Source organism: Herpailurus yagouaroundi, unplaced genomic scaffold (genome assembly GCF_014898765.1).
Source record: "Herpailurus yagouaroundi ecotype Mexico unplaced genomic scaffold, PumYag 29, whole genome shotgun sequence".
NCBI classification, from domain to species: Eukaryota; Metazoa; Chordata; class Mammalia; order Carnivora; family Felidae; genus Herpailurus; species Herpailurus yagouaroundi.
Window position 1 is genome coordinate 61,438,533 of NW_024412377.1, and position 22,327 is coordinate 61,460,859.

General features: G+C 37.8%; 1 protein-coding gene across 3 annotated transcripts in view; it reads left to right on the plus strand.

The window, feature by feature from the left end:
- RANBP17 (RAN binding protein 17) overlaps window positions 1-22,327 on the plus strand; it is a 327,575-nt gene that overhangs the window by 234,801 nt on the left and 70,447 nt on the right. For all 3 annotated transcript variants that reach the window (XM_040444804.1, XM_040444813.1, XM_040444823.1), the window contains 3 exons: window positions 6,876-6,939; window positions 7,032-7,140; window positions 19,399-19,502. In XM_040444804.1, coding sequence (XP_040300738.1) covers window positions 6,876-6,939; window positions 7,032-7,140; window positions 19,399-19,502 — 277 coding nt within the window. The remainder of the gene's footprint in view (window positions 1-6,875; window positions 6,940-7,031; window positions 7,141-19,398; window positions 19,503-22,327) is intronic.

Sequence of the window (22,327 nt, forward strand, 5' to 3'; positions counted from 1 at the left end):
TGGTTCATGAGTTCGAGCCCCGTGTAGGGCTCTGTGATGACAGCTCAGAGCCTGGAGCCTGCTTTGAATTCTGTGTCTCCCTCTCCCTGCCCCTCCTGTGCTCGCGCTCTGTCTCTCTCCCTCAAAAATAAATAAACATGAAAAAAAAAATAAAAAAGTAAAATAAAATACCTTCCAGTCATAAATTCTAGTTTCCAACCGGGGAAGGGATAAGATTTTTCAAGTGATTAGGACAAGGAAGTGTCTGGGAAGACTGGGGAGAGAAGGGTCATACAAAGCCATGAAATAAACTTATTTTAAATGCTGAGAATGACGGAGGAAAGTGTTAAATTTCATCTAAAATTCTGTTTATTAATCAGTATTTCAAGTTTTTCTTCCCTTGAAGAATAATTGACCAATATTTCTACTTCAATTCATTGTTCACTCAAATTTATAGCAGTGACATGTCTCACTTTGGGTTTCAGGTAGATAATAATGAGAAAGGAAATTTCATTTTCTATTAGGCCCTCTATTGGTAGTTGCCCTTACTACATCATCTTCAAAGAAAACCCAAAATATCTTTAGCTTTTGAAAAACAGGCACCATAACAGGGTCCTACATTAATTCATGAATTTATCCAAATTCATTTTACCCTGTTGATACTGTTAACTACAATTCTTAGGATGAATAACTTCTCTGTACTATTGCAAAACCATCTTCATAATTCACAAGGCCCCACACAAAATGAAAATGTGGGGTGCCTTGTTCCTAAGCTGTTAAGAATTTCAGGGCATCTGGCTGCCTCAGTGCGGGAGCACGTGACTCTTGATCTTAGGGTTGTAAATTCGAGCCCCATGTTAGGTGTAGAGATTTTTTAAAAATAAAATCTTAAAAAAACTTTTTTTTCAAGACCTCACCAACACAGCATTGAAGCAAACACTGGCCCTTCTAAGCATAGAACACTGTGTAAATGCATAGCATGGACATCCGCGAAGCTGGCCCGGGTTATTTGGTAAAGAAATAATTCCCTCCATTTGGCTTCAGACTAACCCTCTAACACTTTGAGACTATCTCCTTAGTTCCTGTACACCAGGATTTGGTGAACATAATTCCTATCTACATGCATCCTACATGTGTTTATCTATCGGTAGCTTAGTTTATCTATCGGTAGCTTATCTCCATTGTTTTCGTGTTTACAAGCCAAAGAATCTCTTTCCTGTTCAGGCTACTTGATCCCTGTGATGATTTTCTTTTTCAGCCCCTCACCTCTTCTAGCTTCCTTTGTCTTTTCTTGTTTGTTTTTCATGGTGGTGGTGGTGGTGGTAGTTTTAGTGTAATACCCAGAACTGCATCCTTAATTTAGATTTAACGCTGAGTAAGAATAAAATAATGATTTTTAAACTTAATTCTATACTCATCCTAATGATTTATTTTATATTACTGGCCTCTCTCAGTTTAGCAAATATTAATTAAGCATTTGCTAAGTACAGGGCAAAAGGACAAATGAGACACAGATCCTGCCCTCCCAGATTTTAAATTCTAATAGAATTGATCCTGATTCCAGACTGCCTTTCACATATTTTTCCTAAGAGCTCAAAGTCCATTGTTTTATTAACATAGTTTCTTTTTCCTTTTAAAATTTAACTCAAATAAATTACATACTAACTTTCTGAAAATTTATTCATCAAAAATAATATGGGCATGTGACATTTTGATATGGTGGCTTTGAGGGAGTGCTTTTTATTCAAGGTCATTTAGATATAGCTTATATACAAGCCATTAAATATACAACTAATGTGCAAACTATACATCCTTAGCCTGTCACTGATCTTCCCTCCACCAGGGTACGAATCCTGAATGAGGTGGGGGTCAGGAAAGAGTAGAGGGTGAGAGATGAAACAAAGGTGTAGAACGAAATAAGGGTGAAGGATGGAAGTACAATTGGGTATGTCTGTTACAGGAAATATTTAGTAACAAACAGTAGTAATTCTGCTTTGTGAAACAGTATTAAAATGTATTGCTTTATTTCAGTGAATACCACCATCTCCAGATGGTTTTGAGAATGTTAAATAAAACTAGTTTCAGCATATATCCCTCAGGCGTACTTCTATTAACATTTCTCATCAAAAGAAATGTTGATTTATTTCTTTGTTTTCTGTCTCTATTATCCATGGAAAAGTCATCCCATAATTTATCTGCTCCATTTGTTTTTATACTAGAATCAAGTGTGAGAATCCTCTCTACTCCTTTTCTGTAACCCACTTATTCAGACCTTCACACAATTCTTTAGATTCCTGCTTCACAAGATTACCTTCCTCGAGTATTATTGTGATCTGATCATTTCTCTTCCCAAAAGCCCAGAATCACTTCCCCTTGCTTCTCGGGTCAAAGTAAAATTATTGATTAGAACATGAGTCCTTTAACAGTACTTGACTTACTGAGTTCTCGTAACTAATTTTCTGATCCACCTCTCAACCACTATTTGTACTTTATGCTCGGGCGAAGGAAATTTATTTTACCTTCCCCTTGACACCCTTAATTATCTTTACTGAGTCACCACATATGCTGTTCTTTTCATTTGACCCATTGCAACTCAATTAGGTCTCTTAAATTTTCAAGTCTTGCTGAAGACTTGTTGAAGCTGTATTGAAACAGTTATGACCCTTTGTCATTGTATTAACTGAAAGAACATGAGTCATTTAATTTCTCTGAGGCTCAGTTACTTCATCTGTAGAAAGGGAATATTATCTATCTCTTGGGATTTTGTAAGGATTAAATAAAGTAATAAATATGTAACAATGTATCTTTGCTCAAGGAGCCATGCTGATCTTCCTACCGGTTTTAGTACATGTGCTGCCAGAAGCGAGCACTGTAACAATATATCTATGTTATCTAAGAAAATATGACACCTAATACTACTGATCCTGTCACACAGTAGGTGCTCACTGAATATTAATTCCTTTCATTTCCATTCCTATCATCTTTATTTTTCTTGATGTTCCTGAACACCCAGTTCTTATCTGTATGTCCGAAGATGAGTATCACATAGCTTTGTATTGGCTAGTCGTCTCAGCTATCAGGCTGGAAGGTATTAGAGATTAGGAGTCTTTTTTTTTTTTTCTTTCTCCTCTTCTATAGTTCACAATTTCACGTAGTGGGCATGTGAACCTAATGTTACCCTTTAGTTAATTGACAAAGCCTTAACTCCTGTTCCTTATAAGTAATTAATAGTATTCCTTAAGATGCTTCATTTTGGTTATACATATTTGGATTTTTTTTAGTTTAGTAGTTTATGAACATAATCTCACTTTTGAAATAATGAAATTGATATTTCAGTCATTATACTTTGTACCTGTCATCTACCGATAGCAATTTCCAACATGTCTTTTTCTTATCTGTGAACTTTCTTCTATCATTAGGATAATGTGTTTTTAACTCTGTCTGCAAAACCTATTTGTAAACATGTATGGCTTTTAAATAATTGCCTAGATCAGTGTATCATCTACCCTCTAGTGCTCAGCGAATGTCTTACACCTAATACACCAACTGCTTCTTTGATTTTAAAACAGAAATTGCTTCACACATTAACACTTCTGTAAGAAGATATATAAACACCACAATTGGTGACATTTTAAAACACCCTTTCTTTCTCAGCACATAAAATGATGATGTTTTTTCTAACCAGTGGCATTTTAGGTGTGATGAAATGTAGATACTCAGTGAAGTCTGGCTACCATGAATTGAAGTCCTACTTGGTGTTGCCGTGCCCATCAGCTGCTATAGTGTGTAGTACTCCAGGAACTGAAAAAGCCAGTTCATTCTCAGCTTGGTTTTCCTCTTCTTCAGAGGTACAGATTTTCAAAATTTCCAACCATCCGTAGGATATACCATTTCTTTTGACTTTTTCCTTCCTTTCTTTGTCATCCTAGCTGTCAGTAAGACCTTGTTCCCCTTCCTCAGTGTTTTCATAAGTCTATATGGAAACAAACGGAAATTTTCTAGGAATGTGTTTAGTGAGTTGATATCAGCCAGGCTGTGGAGTCTGCTCAGTCCTGGATGTGATGAAGGTTCTTTAATAAATTGGTCCCTCCTAAAAGAACAGTTCCCCTGTTTTTTTTCTGGGACCTACTTCCAGTTTCCTTTGTATCTCAAGAAGCTACTGATCTCTCTCAAATCACTGGCCTCTTTAAAATCAAATGGATATGATGTAACCTGATGAAAGCTTTTGGTTTAGAGTCACATGTGTTCCATGTGTGACCTTCACGAAATTCTCTGACCCACTACTGTAGACTCCTCCTATTGGTCCTGTTACTGTCAGCCACCATTACTATGTTCACGGTCACGAGCTGTGTCGAGCAAGCCTCAGAAATCTAACCTAGTACTGCCATGGCACTAAAATGCTCCCACCCGGCTAAAGAGGTACAACTTATAAGAACCCTAGTCTCATAGAGAAGAACAAGATGAAAGTAAAAAGATCATAAAGATGATGTATCCATTTGCCCTTTAAAAGAAAAAAAAACATTACAGACTCTCTTAAGGGGTATAACTAGCTTTGAGTTGAATTCCTATAGAGGAATATAAATATTCAGATGAATTCTCATTTTTTTCTTAATTGAAAAAAAGTAAAAATTTATTCTTAATCTTTTTTTTTTTTTGCTTTTGGATGTAATTAAGAGGCAGTGAGGCTGGCCTTGATGCAAAGTGCACAGATGCAATTCTGTAGAAAATGTGTCTTTGGCAGATGAGATACTTCCTGTGAGTGTTCTGTTTATTGCTACCATAAATATTCCATTGTCAAAACACGACTTGCTGTTTATTAGTAGCACTGACAGGAAGATTCCTATTAATGGCAGCATTCTTATTACCCATAGACCCTGTCACTTTTAACTTTGCAATTCCAAGAGAATTGTATTTGGTAATTACTTAAGATATTTCCTAGTTTATTGATCCCCACCCCTGTTTAACTGAGTAAAGTTTGAATGGCAGTTCTTCTGCTCACAGATTCACACAGGAAAAATCATCATATCTCACCTTTTTTTTTTTTTAAGTTTATTTAGAGAGAAAGCCAGCATGAGTGGGGGAGGGGCAGAGAGAGAGGGAGAAGAGAGAGAATCCTAAGCAGGCTGTGCACCATCAGCACAAAGTCCAACGTGGGGTTGGAACTCATGAAACTGTCAGATCATGACCTGAGCCAAAACTGCAGAGTCGAACATTTAACCAACTGAGCCACCCAGGCACCCCTCAAATTTCATTTTTATATGCAGAGAAAAATCTTTCTAGTTGTATTCTGATCTTCTTCATCTAAAGCAGAATTTCCTTAGATTTCTACTAACTGGTCTTATCGTTTCATAGAATTCAATAATTTTCTCTTCCTGGTTAGTCTCTTATGGGTCAGTCCTGATCTTGTTCCCCTTCAGCCTGCCAGGAAAACAGTGCATTGAGCACCCACTTGACAGCAGTGCGCTGAGGAAAACGCATAGGCGCAGCCCCTGCCCTTAGAAAGTTTACCGTCTGACATGGAGGTGAACCAAATATACATGCTTACTATGCAGCTGGGATGGTTGCTGTGGAGTCAGAGGGACTTGAATCTAAATTATACTGTTTGTCTTTTGGAAAGTTCTATTTAATCTTTTCGAATCTGTTTCCTCATCAGAAAAATAGAAGTGATGCTACCTACCTCATGGGATTGTGAGAGTCAGCCCTGCAGGTAGCAAACATTCTGTACACGTTCGTTCTCTGCATCTTTGTGTCTTCCTTCCTGATTTATAATTGCCAAAGACATTTGCATCATATGATCCTCACGACAGGCCTGTGGGATAGCTTGGGTGATAGGTTTCACCCTTGCTTGTTGGAGAGGGAAACTAAGGCTCAGAGTGGCCGAGTACAGTACTCAGACTCAGAACCAGCTGGTTGGATGGGGTAGTCAAGCCAGAAGCCCAGCCTTCCTGACTCATGTTCAATGTCTTCTCTACTCTTACACCCACACCTGAGGGACTAAGTAAGAGAAGAGGGTGTTTGTATACTAAATAGATGTTCTTAGAACCACATCAGCCCTTCTTTGATGGCAGCATTAACCAGAATTATTTAGACCTTGTGATAATGTTTATGGTTTTTCCACTTTCTTCTCGTGCTGAGCTGAACTGTTCAGGTGAAAATGTGGTACAGTAGAAGGAACGTGGCCTCTGTAGTCAAACGTCAGTTCAAATCTCAGCACTGTCAATCTATAGCTGTGTAATCTTGGGCAAGTAACTTAATTTCTCTGAACTTCTGTTTTCTTATCTATGAGTTAGAAATAAATAATATTGGACAGTGTAATTGTGAAGCTAGGTGAATTAATAAATATAAGGTGTCTTACACCTACTAGAAATGTCGGGCTTGTCCTTCAATACTTGGTGACATGCATCAGCTACATCTTTCTAAGCATTCTCATCTTCATCTAAAGCAGAATTTCCTTAGATTTCTACTAACTGGGCTCATTGTTTCTTAGAATTGAATAATTTTCTCTTTCTGGGTAGTCTATTATAGGTCTTTAATAATTATTTTTTATGAAATAATATTAAGTGAAGAGAAGTTCTCAAGTTATATCCAAAATGTAGAAAGGGTCAGTTTTAATTTTCTACTATCAAGGCTTTAATAGTAAAGAAGTTTTTGTCTTAATTATAAAATTCATTTTTCCTTTCCATAACTAGAATATGTATAAGATAGGAAAAGTAATTGCACTGGTTAATAATGGATTATCATTCTTAACAGAATGAAAGAAATTTCTGTAGGAATGCTCTTTAGAAATAATACTGATTCTTCGTAAATAGAAATTGATGCCATTATAGTGTTATTTTGTGATTGATTATCTATTGATAAAGCAATTATATTTCCCCAGATTCCTTAACTCCTATTACCTATATCCTTTTAAAAAAACTTGTGAAGATAGATGCTGTGAAATTCATGCTAAAAAACCACACGGTAAGTTTTACTTCCTTTAATTAATGACTAGAAATTTCTGGGTAGTTTAGGTAAAGCATTAATAACTTTGGATACTCTTTTGCTTTCATTAGAGTGAACACTTCCCCTTCCTTGGCATCAGTGACAGTTACAGTCTCAGTGACTTCAGGTGCCGAACAACCTTCTACACGGCCCTCACTCGCCTTCTGATGGTAGACCTAGGTAAGGTCAAGAATTTAAGCCTGATTAATAAGGGCTCGATGACATACTTGGGCGAACAAAGGAGAATACTAGTGAGCACCACATTTAAGTTACTAGAATTTATCATCTTTGACAGTTTTCTACAACTCTCCATGATTTGAGCATCAAAAGACAAATCTTTGTATTTCAAGTGGTATTTTTCACTTCAAATAGGACCTGCATTAATTCTTTACTTCACAGTGTATTTTCTGGGTATCTTTTGATCCATTACTTGTACTACTGTGAATCTAGGTAATAGTCTTAAATATGGAAGAGCGTTACACCAGAGATTTTCTTTGTAATGACACTTAATCTAGAAAAAAAAAAATGGAAACAATGCAAATATCCAATAGTAGGGAATTGTAAAATTATTGCACATCTACTTACTTGATGGAATAGTCTGTAGTCTTAAAATTGGGATTTGAAGATAATGCAATACATGAAATTTTATAACATTAAGTGAAAAAACCAGGTGTTAAACTGCGTAAATGATATGAGCATGCCTAGGGTGGGTGGGGAATGCATCCAAAAAAGACTTAAATTCTTTTAAAATGTTAAATATTGTTTTGGGCTAACTATAGGTAGCTTTTTCTCATTCCAGATTATTTGACATTTTCTTTAAGGTATCACTTTTGTAATGGGAAAAAATATAACTTACTTAAAAATTTTTTTCATTGAAAAGCTGAAGTTAGCTAAATGTATCCACAGGTAGATAGTACCTTAGGATGGGCACTTAAGCCTCTGTGGTGACCATGTTACTCTGGATTCCCATCCCCACCGTCCCCCAGCCGTGTTTGAATACTGCAGGTTAAATTAATCAGTTTATAGATACATGAAAGAGTTCAGTCAATGACAATATCATCCTTAGGATGATTACTGATCCTTAAGATCATCCTTAAGATATTACTGATAAGATATTACTGATGATATATTTTTCATTCTTTCTCTTGCAATATATTGATTGATCTATCAACTTAAATATGAATTTTTTTAAATACGATCTTACAAAAGGTGAAAGGATAAATAATTTTATTTTGCACATAAAAGACATTGCACCTTGTCGTAGAAAGGTGACTAAACCCTTCTCTGTTCCACATCTGCATTATTTCCATGCATTTCAACAGAATAAATTACCAGAGAGACAAACAGCCAAAAGTTGAGAGAAATGCATCTAGAATGATTAAGGAGCTTGATGCGATTGATTTCTAAAGAAAGATTAAAAGAACCATGTATGTATAACTTGGCTAAGTGACAACTAGGGCTTGAGGCAAAGAGAACTGTCTATAAATATTTGAAGAGTGTAAACCAGGCATGCAAAACCCAATCATCTGCTACCTTAGGCAAGTGGGAGAGCTGAGTGACAGCTTTGCATACTGCACACTGGCCTGGGTTACCTCTTGGCTGCTGCATTGGAGCAAAGAGGAGCAGCCCAACTCTGTCATTGTTCTCAATGATCCTTTAGAGAGCACACTGTGCTGAGCTCTCAGGGCAAAACAGAGACAGAGACCAGCCAGGTGTACAGGCCCCTGCCCTCAAGGAGCTTGCCCCCTTGCTTTCCTCCCAGTTGTCCCAGCATTAAAGAAGACTTTAAAACCCTGGTCTAGACTTAATCTATTTCCTAAAGACTTAAAAATGCTCCTTTAATGACCCTGTCCGACAGTGAAAGAGGTGGGGAGACAAAAGCTAAAGAGAACGAGGTAGAGGAGATTTCCTGGAAATAGGTTCATGTCACGCACATTTTCAAGACCTAGAAATGGAGTAGGTCAAGATCCTTTCTCACATAGTCAATGTAGACAAAAGAACCTTCCATAAATCCACAGTAGCTTAAGTAGCAGGATGGCACTGCCGACATTCACCGCCCCTCCCCCCACTTATCACTGCATTGATAATTGAGAGTCATGATGATGCCCAGAAAGACCCAGTGTTGCAGGCTGCCATCTTGAAGCCTACTTTTATTTAGTATCTCTCAGTGTAAACTGTGAGGTATGAGAAGCTGAAGTAAAATATCTAAACTTGAATAACTAAAAGAGGATTTTATTAGGTTTCTCAGGATTAGATTCCTTTGCATTATCTAACTCATAACAATATAAAGTATAAATTGATATTTTCTTAGCTCGAAGTGTTTTTTAAAAGTAAATATCCTTTTAGATTGCAAGCACTTTTTAGACCTCAGGGGAAATAGAGACAGACTATGTGGAAGGGCCTGGTACGTGGTAGGTGTTCCATACAAGTAAACTGAATCTGGCTATAGACAAAGTTAAAAACAATGGCAGCTACAGTCATGGAACTTTTACATTGTTTGAAAAGAAAGTCTTTGTTAGTGGTTTTCACTTTTTAAAATAATTGAAGGTATATTATAAGCATCAAGGGATGATTTGTGGTATATATTACCAGAGCTTCTGTTCCTTGTTAGGAATCAGAGTTGCTCTTCTTCCCAAAATACATATTGAGCTCCTTCAGGGCATGGACTTTGCCATTTTCACGTTTTCTAGTACCAGTCTCCTATTGCTACATTGTAGGTGTTCAGTAAATATTTAGTGAATGAATGACACAAAAGTGTACCATAACCAAGATGCCATCATCATAGTTCCTGGAATCAGCAATTCCTGCCAGGTTCTGTCTGGGAGTAGCTTTGATCATTGGCCTCTCCACAACAAAACAATTCAAGTGGCTGATTACTTTCACAAGTGATCAACTACACTTGACCGCTCTTGTGCTTGATTAGTCACTTGTTGCTCTCTTTTTTTAAGTGTTACTACTTTATAGATGATCTTTTGATGAGTGTTGCTGAGCACAGTTTTGTTATTTTTTATTTTTTTATTTTATTTTATAATTTATTATTTGAAGCCGTGTCTCACAAACTAGGTTGACTGGAACGTTGCTCCCAGACTTCCTATATATGTGGCTTCCTAGTTTTCTGTTGTATTCAATGTCACGGAAACAAAGAAAACAGAGATGGTGCATTTGTCAAAAGAAGCACAGATCCATGTATTAAATGAAGTAAGTGAAAATATTAGGTAATGAGAATTCTTCTCAAATTAAAGAAAAAGTAGGGAAGGACTTTTTATACCACTGACTTTTTTTTTTTTTTTTTTTTGGTAAGAATCAAATTAACAAAAAAAACAAAAACAAACAAACAAACAAAAAAAACACCTAACCAGCCTGCTTGCAAAGCAAGGGATGTAATTCTCAGACTGCAATGTAAAGCATATTCTTTCTAATTGAATCTTACAAACTAAGCTCAGTATGTTGTGTACGAGCCATGCACATTGGAGCGATTAGGAAAGGGGAAAGAAATTGGGTGTCACATTAATTGGTGTTTACTTTGAAATGCATTTTGGTTTCTATTCAATAATTTGCACTTTGTATGAATTTAATTAGATGCTATGTGCCCCAGGTTGTATTTCAGATGAAAATGGGGGGGTTTTTTGGCAATAAACAGTTGTATCATTTTATCAAATTGCTCCTTGGCTACACTAGACAAAACGTTCACTTGTATAAAGAACAGAACTGAAAGCATTTCATCATCAGAACGATGATCTTTCATGTTGGCAATGTATTTCTGTATTCTAAGAAATTATAAAAATTAATGCAAAACCTCCCTTCACAAGATAGCATACATACAGAAGAAAATGGGTGACCGGCCATATGTGCACACATGTTAGCCCTTCCAAGAATCACTTAAAGTTCCCTAGGTTATTTTTAAATTAACTTTGTCAATCTAATAAACTAAAGGAAAGATAATATTACCCAAGCCAGTAAATGGAGAACCTCCAGGGAGCTGTTCAGTATAAAATACTTGAATAAATAAAACCTTCTATTTTGTTTAATTTGAATAGAGGTGAATTCAGTTGACAAATATTGGCGAGGGGAAGTGTGGAAAAGAACTACAACAAGGCTCTTTGTTCTGTGGAGAACTAAATAGTATTCATTGCAAATTAAGTTTTTACCAACCACAAACTTAGAATTACTCAGTGCCACTAAAATCGTGTTTCCTTGGTGTCACTTACAGTTGCTTTTTTCCTCGGACGTTTTGTGATTGCACCTTATCTTGAACTACCCAGATGAGAAGCTTGTTAATAGGATCCGAGTGAGAAATGCTTTCCTCAGACACTCAAACTCTAAGAAGCGGTCATATTTTGTAGTGATCAAGGAATGCTAATGTTAAAATGTTATTTATAGACATTATGAGATATTCTCCCTTTAGGGAGGAGCATCCCATACTATTCATCTACCTTTGTGACCTTTAATAGATAATCAGCACCTGAAGATATTTCTAGCTTAAATTTGAGAAATCTTGAAAAGTAAATGACTTGAATAAAAAGGGAAGAGTACTCTAGAAATAACTACTAATCATAAAAGTAAAAATACACGGAGGAAGGAAACTTTCCTTTTCCTTGTTAATAACTAACATTTGTTTACAAATTTATAGTCTGCAGACCACTCTCATATACATTATCCTACTTGATCCTCACAAGAGCCCACGTGAAATAGGTATTATTGCACTGTTTATCTGTTAGAAAGTGGAGGTTCAGAAAGATTAAATGGCTTGCCCAAGGTCAGTCACAGTCCTATAACTTCTAGCCCTGTGACCACACATTCTCATTCAATTCGCTATTACTTCGCCTTTCATATTCTCAATCAATTAGGAAAGGTAACTTTTTCTCTTTCCTTTTTATTTGAACTGTTTGGACTGAATGATTGATTTGAGGCTTGAGGGCAGTGAGAAGGGAGAAGGGATTACTTTCTGAGCTTCAATCAAATAAATAGATAAATTCACATTTATTATTTGCCCTGTATAGGTATATTACAGTTCTCTGGTCAGTGAAAGTCAAATGTAGTTTTTAAGATTTGTTCTCATGTCTAATATTTGGCCAAAGCATGTTTATTCTCATGGATAAGAGAACACAGAGGTAGATGTCCCAGAAGGGTTTACCAAGTGAGAAGCTTGATCAGAAATAACTAATGTTCTGATAGGAAGAATACATCAATATATCACCTGTGTCCAGGACTTGGCAGAGACTATCTGGAAAACAGACATGGGGGGGGTGGTGGGGACTGGGCAATAAGGGGTAAAGAAGCAGCTGGAAATACTTAGAATCTATAATGAGATAATTAAGACTAATTAGCCGGCCCTGTAGGCAGAAAGCAGCCCATTAAGTCCAGATCCAGTTTTAATAACTTACCTGGTTTTGAGGGTAGAGAGTCCAGAGCCCCCCAGGGAATGAGATGCTTCAGGGATGCAACTTTTAGGTTAGGTTTCCTAGAAAAAGGAGTACAAGGGTCTGCATATTGGGCAGTGTATTTTTCTTCTGAGAACTAAAATAAACATTCTGGTTCCCTAGGGAGAGGAATCAAAGGGAGCCTCAGTTTTCTCATCTATGAAATGGAGGTATCTATCTTAAAGAATTGTAATGTGCTTTAAATAAGACGAAGATGTGTGAAAAGGCCTGAAACAATTCCTGTCACAAAACAAGCACTCAGTATATATTAATTAAATAGAAATATTTATTGAATGTACAATTGGGGGCACTGACTGACACTGGAGCCTCAAAATGAGGTAAGTTCAGTCCCTCTAATACAGCTGCCTACTCCGCCTTCGGCACTTGGGCTGTTATCTTCCGACGGAAGCAAGAGCCGATGACACTTGCTGACAGATACTCTAACATCCCGCCCTACCTGAAGCCATAGTCCCAACAGAGACAGGTACAACTCCTAGGCTGTGTAGGGGGAAACTGAAATGAAAACTAAATTCTGGCCCAAGTTAGATCTAGCTAAGCACAATTCTCAAGGCTTATTCTAATAGAACTTGAGAGGTACTGTCCTAATGAAGCACTGGGGAACAGCACATGATGCAGGCCTAGGCCTGCAGAAGTCACTGGCTCTTTATATGCGACCTGTCAGTACTTGGTTTCAAATATATTGTTTTCTTCACCCAACTGCCTCTGCATCTCCTTGTTTGTCTCCCTCTTAATTCTCTGTAGTTTGGAATAGAGCTTCATAACATTAGATCTGACCTTTACTAGCTATATTAGTTTCCGGTTACTCCTGTAACAAGTTACTGCAAATTTAACAGCATAAATATTACAGATTTATCATTTTACAACTCTGGAAGTCAGAAGTCCAAAAGGGGTCTCAGTGGGCTAACATCAAGGTGTCAGCAGGGCAGTGTTCTTTTCTGGGGCTCTGGGGAAGAATCTGTTTCCTTGCCTTTTGCAGCTTAGAAGCCACCTGCTTTCCTTGGCTCATGACCCCCTTTCCCCAGCAACATCAGGTCAAGTCCTTCTCATGCTGCATCTCTCTGGTTTTCCTCATCTGCTTTTCTCTAACACTTTCAAGGACCTTTGTGATTACCTTAGACTCCTGGATGATCTTCTATTTTAAAGGCAATTGATGAGCAACCTTAATTCCCCTTTGTTTATAACCTAACATATTCACAGATTCCAAGAATTAGGACATGGGCATCTTTGGAGTCCATTATTCCACTTACCATACTAAGCTATCACTAATACGAAAGCATTTCACACAATAGTTATCATATAATAAATCCTTAGTAACTTAGTAACCACCATTTATTATTACCATAATTATTTTATTTGTACTATTTGCTTCTCCTTGGCTACTCTCCCAAGTCCCCAGTAATGCAGCTGCTATTTGCATTTGAATTTGAGGAAATGAGAAGATTCACTGTTCTGCATACATTTAACGGTGGGGGAAATTTTGTTGGTGGTGGTTTTTTTGTTGTTTGGGGATTTTTTCTTTTTTCTGAGATTCGCCTACCACAAAATGCACCCTGTTAAAGTATACATACAGTTCAGTGGTATTTAGTATATTCATAATATTCACAAGGTTGTATAACCATCACCGTTAGCTAATTTTAGAATATTTTCATCACCCCAGAAAGAAGTCCTATATCTTAAAGTAGTCATCAGTTACTGCCCTTGGCCCCAGCCCCTGGTAACCACTAATCTACTTTCTGCCTCTATGGATTTGCCCATTCTAAAAATTTAATATAAATGGAATCACATAATATGTAGCCTTCTGTGTGTCTTCTTCCATGGAGCATAATGTTTTCAAGGCTCATTCATAGTTTAGCATGTTTCCATACTCCATTCCTTTTTATGACTGACTGATATTCCATTGTATGGCTAGACTACAATTTGTTTATCCATTTATCAGTTGATTAACAGTTAGTTGGATTTTCACCTTTTGACTATTACAGTAATGCTAGTATGAACATTTGTGTATAAGTTTTTGTGTGAGCGTATGCTTGGAATTTGCTTGAGTGTATACCCAGGAGTAAAATTGCGGAGTCAAATGGCACTTCTGTGTTTAACTTTTTTAGTAACTACAGTGGCTGCATCATCTTATATTGGCTGTACCATTTTACATTCCCACCAAGCAAGGTCTTAAGTTATATAAAATAACAAATGAAGTGTCTTATAAATAAAATATCTGAGAGCCAACATACTAAAAAAGGTTACTATTTGTATTTTAATGTGACTTCTCTGAAAGAAAAAAAAAACTTGAAACTCATAAAATGTTTTTCTGAGGAATCAGATCCCCAGAAATCCAGTAGAGGGGATTAGCTTTGGGTTTTACCAGAAAGCTGAACAACTTATCATTTTTATCTATGCATGACTGAGAACTTAAACAGTGTTCTGTTACTATTGACTTTTCCCGATGCCAGTGAAAATATTAGTCTGCAAATTGGCACTTCACCTTCAAATCATACTGATTTCTGGGCCCCGGTTGGAAAGAAAGAGGAGCAACTTCAATTATTACTCATAAAACAATCACCTATACATTGGGCATGCTAAACATATGACTACATACTTGAACATGAAGTTGTGTATGAGAGTGAACTCATGTTTTTTCCTTTCATATCAGAAGCAGCAACTGATACCTCTAAGGGTAATACAAATGAGGGAAAAAACCTCTAATGTTGTATGGAGTTGTTTGCATGACATAAAAATTCCAGCTTCGATGGTACAGTATATCACCTTGTGGTAAGAGAGCAACAGTGCTATAACTGAAACAAATATTTCTGTAGAAGTCACGCACCAGTGTGTTCTAGTTGCCCACCTTAAGCTCAAAGGATTGCTGACGAATTCCTTTCTCCCCACCAGAACCCAGCTGATTGTTCTTCACCCTCTTCTAACCGTCATGCAGCTCTAAACTCAAGATTCTGTGCCCCTGACTTCACTGCCCACCTCTGGTACCTTCCACCCCGCTGGAGACAGGGGGAAGAACATGAGATTGGAAGTAAAGCTGACCTAATTGTGGCTTGTAGCCCACTGACATTTAGCAGCCCGAAGATGTTGGGCAAACCACTTAACTCCTTTGAGCCTCTCTGTTCACTTGCAAAATGAAGGAAATCATCTTACAACTCCGTAGGATTGTTGGGACCATTCGTGACTTGCAGCAGTGCTTTGAACCTAGGGACAGCTCCATGGGTGTTCAGTAAATCAAGTATCAAACTCATTGCCTTCACATAGTAAGCACTCAGGAAATAACTATTGTTAGCCAGTCACTACACGACTATTTCTTGAATGCCAGACACTATTCTAGGCACTGGGATATAGTCATGATCAAAACAGATGAAGTTCCCTCACCAAGGAGCTTACGTCGTCATAGGGAAGACCATGAATTAACATATGTGAATATACGGCCCAGTCACAGGAAGTCCCATAAGAACAATAAAGTAGGTTATGGGAGTGGAAAGTGGTTGGGGGTCTGGGGCAAGTTTTGCGGTAACGTTTTAGAGTGGTCAGGGAGGGCCTCTCTGAGGACATGACATTTAACTAGAATTTCTGTTCCCATCCCTGTCTTCAGTATTTGCTCTTTGACTTCTCCCTGCACATTTTGGTGGCTTGTCTTCTATGCTCTTGATTTCCCTATAGCCTCAAACTTTGATTGAGAAAAGAGAGGAGTCAGGAAGGTTTTTGATCTGTGGCTCCATGTATTAAGTGAAGGGCTGAATGGTAAAGTCCTGAATTTGTCTTTGTGCTGATTAAATATCTATACCTTGGGAAAGCTTTGCTCCCTAAAGAAGGGTATTGGGGGGACAACCTGGTGATCACACTTTATTTGATTCCTGCAATTGCCTAAGTCCATATAAAACTCAGAACAGCAAAAATATTAACGGCTGTCATTTATCCAAAACCAGAGTGCTAACAAGTAGCAGAGCCAAGATTCGAGCTTAGAACCTTCAAACATCCACTCTTTCCTGTACCCTTCTCTGCCTGCAGTGATCATCATCACTGTTGTTATTAGTAATTCCACATTTAGAAAATACTTTATCTTAGAAGAGTAAGATTACATAGTTCAAATATAATGTGTATTTAAATATACATAAATATATGTTACACTATACATAAATAATAACATTATTAAATATAATGTATATTTAAATTCACCTTTATTGAGCAACTACTTTTCATTCAGATACAGCATTTCCCTCATATATGCCAGGCACTGTTCTAGGTGCTAATACTATAATCCTAGCGCTACCACTACTATTTATTGAGCATCTTCTATTTTTTTTCTGTGTTAGAACTTGTAATATTCACAACGATATGTATTTTAGCCGTATTTTGTAGATGGGAAACCTGAGACTCAGAGTGATTAGTGAATATCCAAAGTTCAACAGTAAGTGGTGGAGGCAGATGCTGGGTCTGTTTATTGCTGAGCCTTAATGCCTGCATTGTTCTCCTTCAGCGAGAAATGCAAAGGTGCACAGTCTCAGCTCTCCAGAAGCAAAGCCAAAGATGCTATCAGTGTAGGCTGACAGATCTAATAATTTACATACACACGTTATAGGTTGTATTTCCTTTCATCCCCACAGTACCCCTCATCAAATGGCGGTAGTGGTGGCATGATGTCAGGTGGTAGTATTAGTGTTACTAGCTAGACCAGAATACCTGCAGTCGGAGGCAGACTGATCACGGCTACTTGTTGTCAGGAGTCAGCCAAAATGCTGTGGGAACCCAGTGGGCGACGTGGGAATGCTTGAGGTGGGGCCTGAGAGAGTACTTGGAGGTGAGCTTCGCTCAGATTGGAAAAGCTTCTTTTTGAGCTGGGCTCTGAAAAGTAAGACTGCCTGGAAAGGTCTCTAATGTGATCACCAGTTACCAGAGGATGTAGTTAAGGGAAACAGCTTGGTCACATAGCCAGTTGACAGAGCAGGGATCATCATTTGGTCAGCCTTACCCGTCAGCTCGAAACCTGACCCTTGTTTAGAATAGCATACCAGGAAAGTCTCATTGGCCTTTCAGTATCCCTTTGTGAACAAAGTTAAGTCTGTGATTCTTTTGGGTTCTGGAGACAAAGTGCATAAGGTTCATGGGGAAAAGAAGTAACAAAAGATCAGGGTCAGCCAGATCGGCCACTCCTTGAGAGTCAAAAGATACTGGTTGTGCCATGGACCTTCTGTGTTATGTGGCCTTGGACCTCAGTTTCCTTATCTGTAGAATGATGTATATAGGCCAGTGTTTCTCAAATACCTGCATGCATCTGAATCACCTGGAAGGCTTCTTAAAACCAATTGCTAGACCCCCCACCCCCAGAGTCTCTGATTCAGTAGATCTGGGGTGGGACCCAGGAATTTATAACTGATAAATTCCCAAGTGGTTCTGATGCTGCTATGCCAGGGACCAAACTGGAGAACCAGTTCAAATATAATGGGAATCTCTGAGCTCTCATTACCTCTGTGAGCCTCTGTTTAAAAAGTGATAGCAACAAAGTCAGGAGGTCTGGACCATAGAGTTCCACCTCCGACTAGGTATACTACTTTGAGCAAGGCACTTAACCTTTCTCTGCCTGTGTCTGTATCAGTAAAGTGGGAGACTCACAATTCTCAGTGGCATAGGAGAGAGGAGAGAATCAACTCTCTCATTTAAGAGCAACCCGTTATGAAAAGAATACTATATAAATTGTCAGTTATGTAGCCAAGATACGGAAGCAACCTAAATGTCCATCGATACCCAAATGGATAAGGAAGATGTGGTGCACGTACACACACACACACACACACACACACACACACACACACACACACTGAAATATTACGTAGCCACAAAAGAGGATGAGATCTTGCCATTTGCAACAACATAGATGGACCTAGAAGGTGTTAAGCCAAGTGAAATAAGTCAGAGAAAGACAAACACCATATGATTTTATTCATAGGTAGAATGTAAAAAAAAAAAAAATGAATACACAAGCAAAAAGCAGAATCAGACTGTAAATACAGAGCAACAAACTAATGGTTACCAGAGGGAAGGGAGGTGAGGGAATGGCAAAACAGGTGAAGGGGAGAGGGAGATACAGGCTTCCAATTATGGAATAAGTCGTGGGAATAAAAGGCACAGCATAGAGAATATAGTCAATGATATTGGAATAGGGCTGTATGGTGACAGATTGTAGCTACACTTGTGGTGAGCAGAGCATAACTAGAGGTTGAATCACTATGTTGTATACCTGAAACTAATGTAACATTGTGTCAACTACACTCACATATAAATGTTTTCAATAAAAAATAGTCATTTGTGCATATCCCATGTTTGAAGTAAAGATTCTGCTCTGATAGAATATTTGAGGTAACTGGGTCTACCTTCCAAGTGAAAGAAACAACAGAAAATGTCTCCTTTCCATGAAGAAAAGGAAGCTTAGTGCAAGAGGAAGTGTGCCCATGGAGAATGTACTTAAAATCCAAATGACCCATGAGGGACCCCATCCTATTTGGCAGATAAAAGTTTCCCTGCTATCTATTTAACAAATTAATAAAAAATAACATAAATAAAAGGGAATAATAACTTAGAGCTATCTGGGCACCTGAGTCTGTGAGCCCTTTAGGGCCTTGGCACCTAAAGAGGAGGGGAAAAAAAGATCCTTGTCTCTGAGGCTTTGAAAGTGCCTTTCCTTGAGGCATTGGGGAAGCTCTGGGGGCACTAAGAACTGAAGGGCTGAGTGCCTGGGGCATGAGTCTGTTTGATCCAATAAAGAGCCAGGAAAAAAAAAATGGCTGGTAAGTAATTTTGCTATTTCATTTTGCTGCAAAAGAGAAGGCAAAACACCAGAATATTCAATGAGCCAAACAAAGTACAAATGTGCCATGAGTATGAATGCAGGCTGCCCCCTTCCCAGGGAACGTTTCTAAGCCCGAACGAAGCACTCACCGCTGAGGCTAATGTACAATAGCATGCATTTTAAACCATGGTGACCCTTTTGTTTTTCTGATAGGCGAAGATGAAGACGAATTTGAGAATTTCATGCTGCCTCTTACAGTCTCTTTTGAAACGGTATTACAAATATTCAACAACAACTTTAAACAAGAAGATGTAAAGGTGGGTTTGTTCCCAAACATGATGAGAGATGATTTTGCTCATTCTAGGATATCCAGATCCACAAAAAGGTTCTGTGTTATTTGTATGTGCTCCGTGCCTCATCGGTCTTGCTTTCTCAGGCGCCATGTGTCTTTGAGTTGTACTTTTCCTACCAGTACTCTTTTATTTTCTTCCACAAACTGACTTTGAGGCCAGTGAGTGATTTTGGACACTTGATGATTGGATGATTTCTCCCTCATGGCGGTTAGTATCTTTAAAAGAACGCTTCTTGTGGGTACCCCACTTTAAACGCCCCTATTCCAGCACCTACCCTGCACTGTATGTTTCAGCATATTTATATGGAGGAATGCGCAAACATGCACATGCTAAAACACTACATCTCTAAATATGTTTTTAAACAGGAATTTATATAAATCAAGACTTTATTAAATGGCTAGGCATATATGTATAAATAGGAGCTGGTCTTGAAGTATTGCGTTCTTAAACTGAGCAAAGTGATTAGGATAACTGATAGCTAAATAAGGTTTTTATGCGCCTGTGGGAGCCGTATTAGGATTGATTTGACAAGTCTGTTCAGCTGTGGCAGCAGTCACACTATCCAAGACAACATTATGTTTTATTAGTAAAATCCTTAAGTGTAGCAAGCGATTTGTGACAAAACAGCCCCAGATTTTAATGTGGGGGGGGTGGGGAACACAAGATCTGCAAAACAGGAATAGCATCATCTAAAACCATAATGCATCTGGGCTCTATTAAACAGATTGACACTGATTATTATTTTTAAAAGACTAATAAATGTACTCCAGAGAAGGTGGGCACCTCTGTTAGTGATGCTTGAGTCCTATTTTATTGTTATTTGAAATAAGTTGAAAACATTAACCATCATTTTGCTTGGTTTCTCTTCTCTCTACCAAAAAAAACAAAACAAAACAAAACAAAACAAAACAAAACAAAACAAAACTTAGCTCTGAGACACCAGATAGTAAAACAATAGCCTTTGGTGGTTATTTTACTGTAATTCTTCTACCAAAAAAACTATTAGCCAAATGCTATGCCTCTTAATTTGAAATAGACTTTTTTGAAATGAATGTTTATCAACATGCAATAATCACAGAATTTTAAAACCAAAAAGGATCCTAGAGATTTTCTTTGTGTTCATAATCTTGCTAAAATTCTTCACCAGACTTTCTATTCAGGTTAGCTATGTTTTTGAGATGTCTTCCAAATATGTTTAAGGGCCAACAAAATCTTTGCAGCTTTGAGGTGGCTCTGGGTGCCCTTTATATCAGACAGAAGCAGTGAGGTTGAAAAACACCATCTTTCTAAAAATTACATTTGTCTCATTTGAAGATTTCATTATACTCCAAGCCCATTTTGATGTAATCCCATCTAGTTTGATAGAAACCATCTTCCTAGAGTCATTTTTAATGGAGTTCCAGTGATATATCCCTAAACCAGCAAGTTCTTAACGACCCTGGAAAGTGACTGCTTGATTACACTTTAACGGTATTTGCAAATAAAATCACAAGTAATTAAGGGGAAATCTCCAGGCTTTTGAGCAAGTTTGATGCATGATAACTGCCTGATTCAGCTTCATCTAGAGTAATGCTGTGTAGGCAACAGCTACTGAGATCAATAGCAACGTAATGATAGTGGCAGAATTAAGTGAGTAACCTGAGAACTGTGCCTCAGAATGCATGCAGCTGCCACGAACCAGGGCCACACAGTGCACTCCGTGCTTCCGTCCTAAATGTTCATCAAAAGACGCCCTGCAGGAAAATGGAGTTAGATGCTCTTTATTGCTGATCGTGTCTCTTGCCACATTTATCAGGGAAATTGGATTAGCAGTTGGCAGCTGCAGGTAGACAAGATTCTGCAGTGATTAAATATGCAGCTTGGCTGCATTTGTTGTGACAGACCTTTAGTAAATTCTACTGTAAGCACCATCTGTCTAATTTGTATAAAGAAAACTTGGTGCTGTAAGCTACCGATAAAGAACTAAATCTGTTGCTTTATCATAAACAAAACTTTTGCACTAAATGCTTTTAAATGTAATTTATTAGGTTAAGGCTATTTTTCTATCACGATGAATAAATAATACATGCAAAAGTGCTTTCAGGTACTTCATTTTGCAAGTACTAGAGATAAAAACAGTTCTGTTTTGTTCTTCAATAAAGTATTTAGTATTCCAATCCACAGGAGGTGATGCTGTTAAAATATCTCTATGAAAATGCCGCAGGACTGCCAAATTCATTTAATTTGCAACCCTTACCAGGATTTTCTAACTCCCTATTTATAGATATTTTTCATATGCGGATTTCAGGATGAATGTAAACAGTGAGGACCTGTGTTGCCAAATTGAAAAATGGTTGCAAGGGGTAGAAATGCTGCAAAACTCTTAAATTTATAGCTTTGTGTTCTTACTTAGTCCTAATAAAATTGAAGAGAACATTGAATTTTTTGTCTTGGGTTTTTCTCTTCACAGCAAAGGGAAAAAAGAAAGAAAATGCTGTGACAAATCCTGGCTCCGAAGCATTAGTTCAAAATATATGTCCCCCCCCCATAATTGTATCCATAGTAAAATATAGTCCAGTACTCCCTTGACTCATGCATCATTTTTTATTTGGCCATGACGTCATCGATTTTAAGGAAAATGAATGAAAACTTCTCGGAGGAAGAGGAGCAGTTAAATAGGAACCTGCTATCTTTAGTCCCTTCGTAAAAACTCCACAATGTTAAATTATTTAAAATCCTTGATTTTCAGCATGCGCACATTAAAAGTTTTCGCACTAAGTGCCAAATGTTGCAAACAGCACTTTAACAGA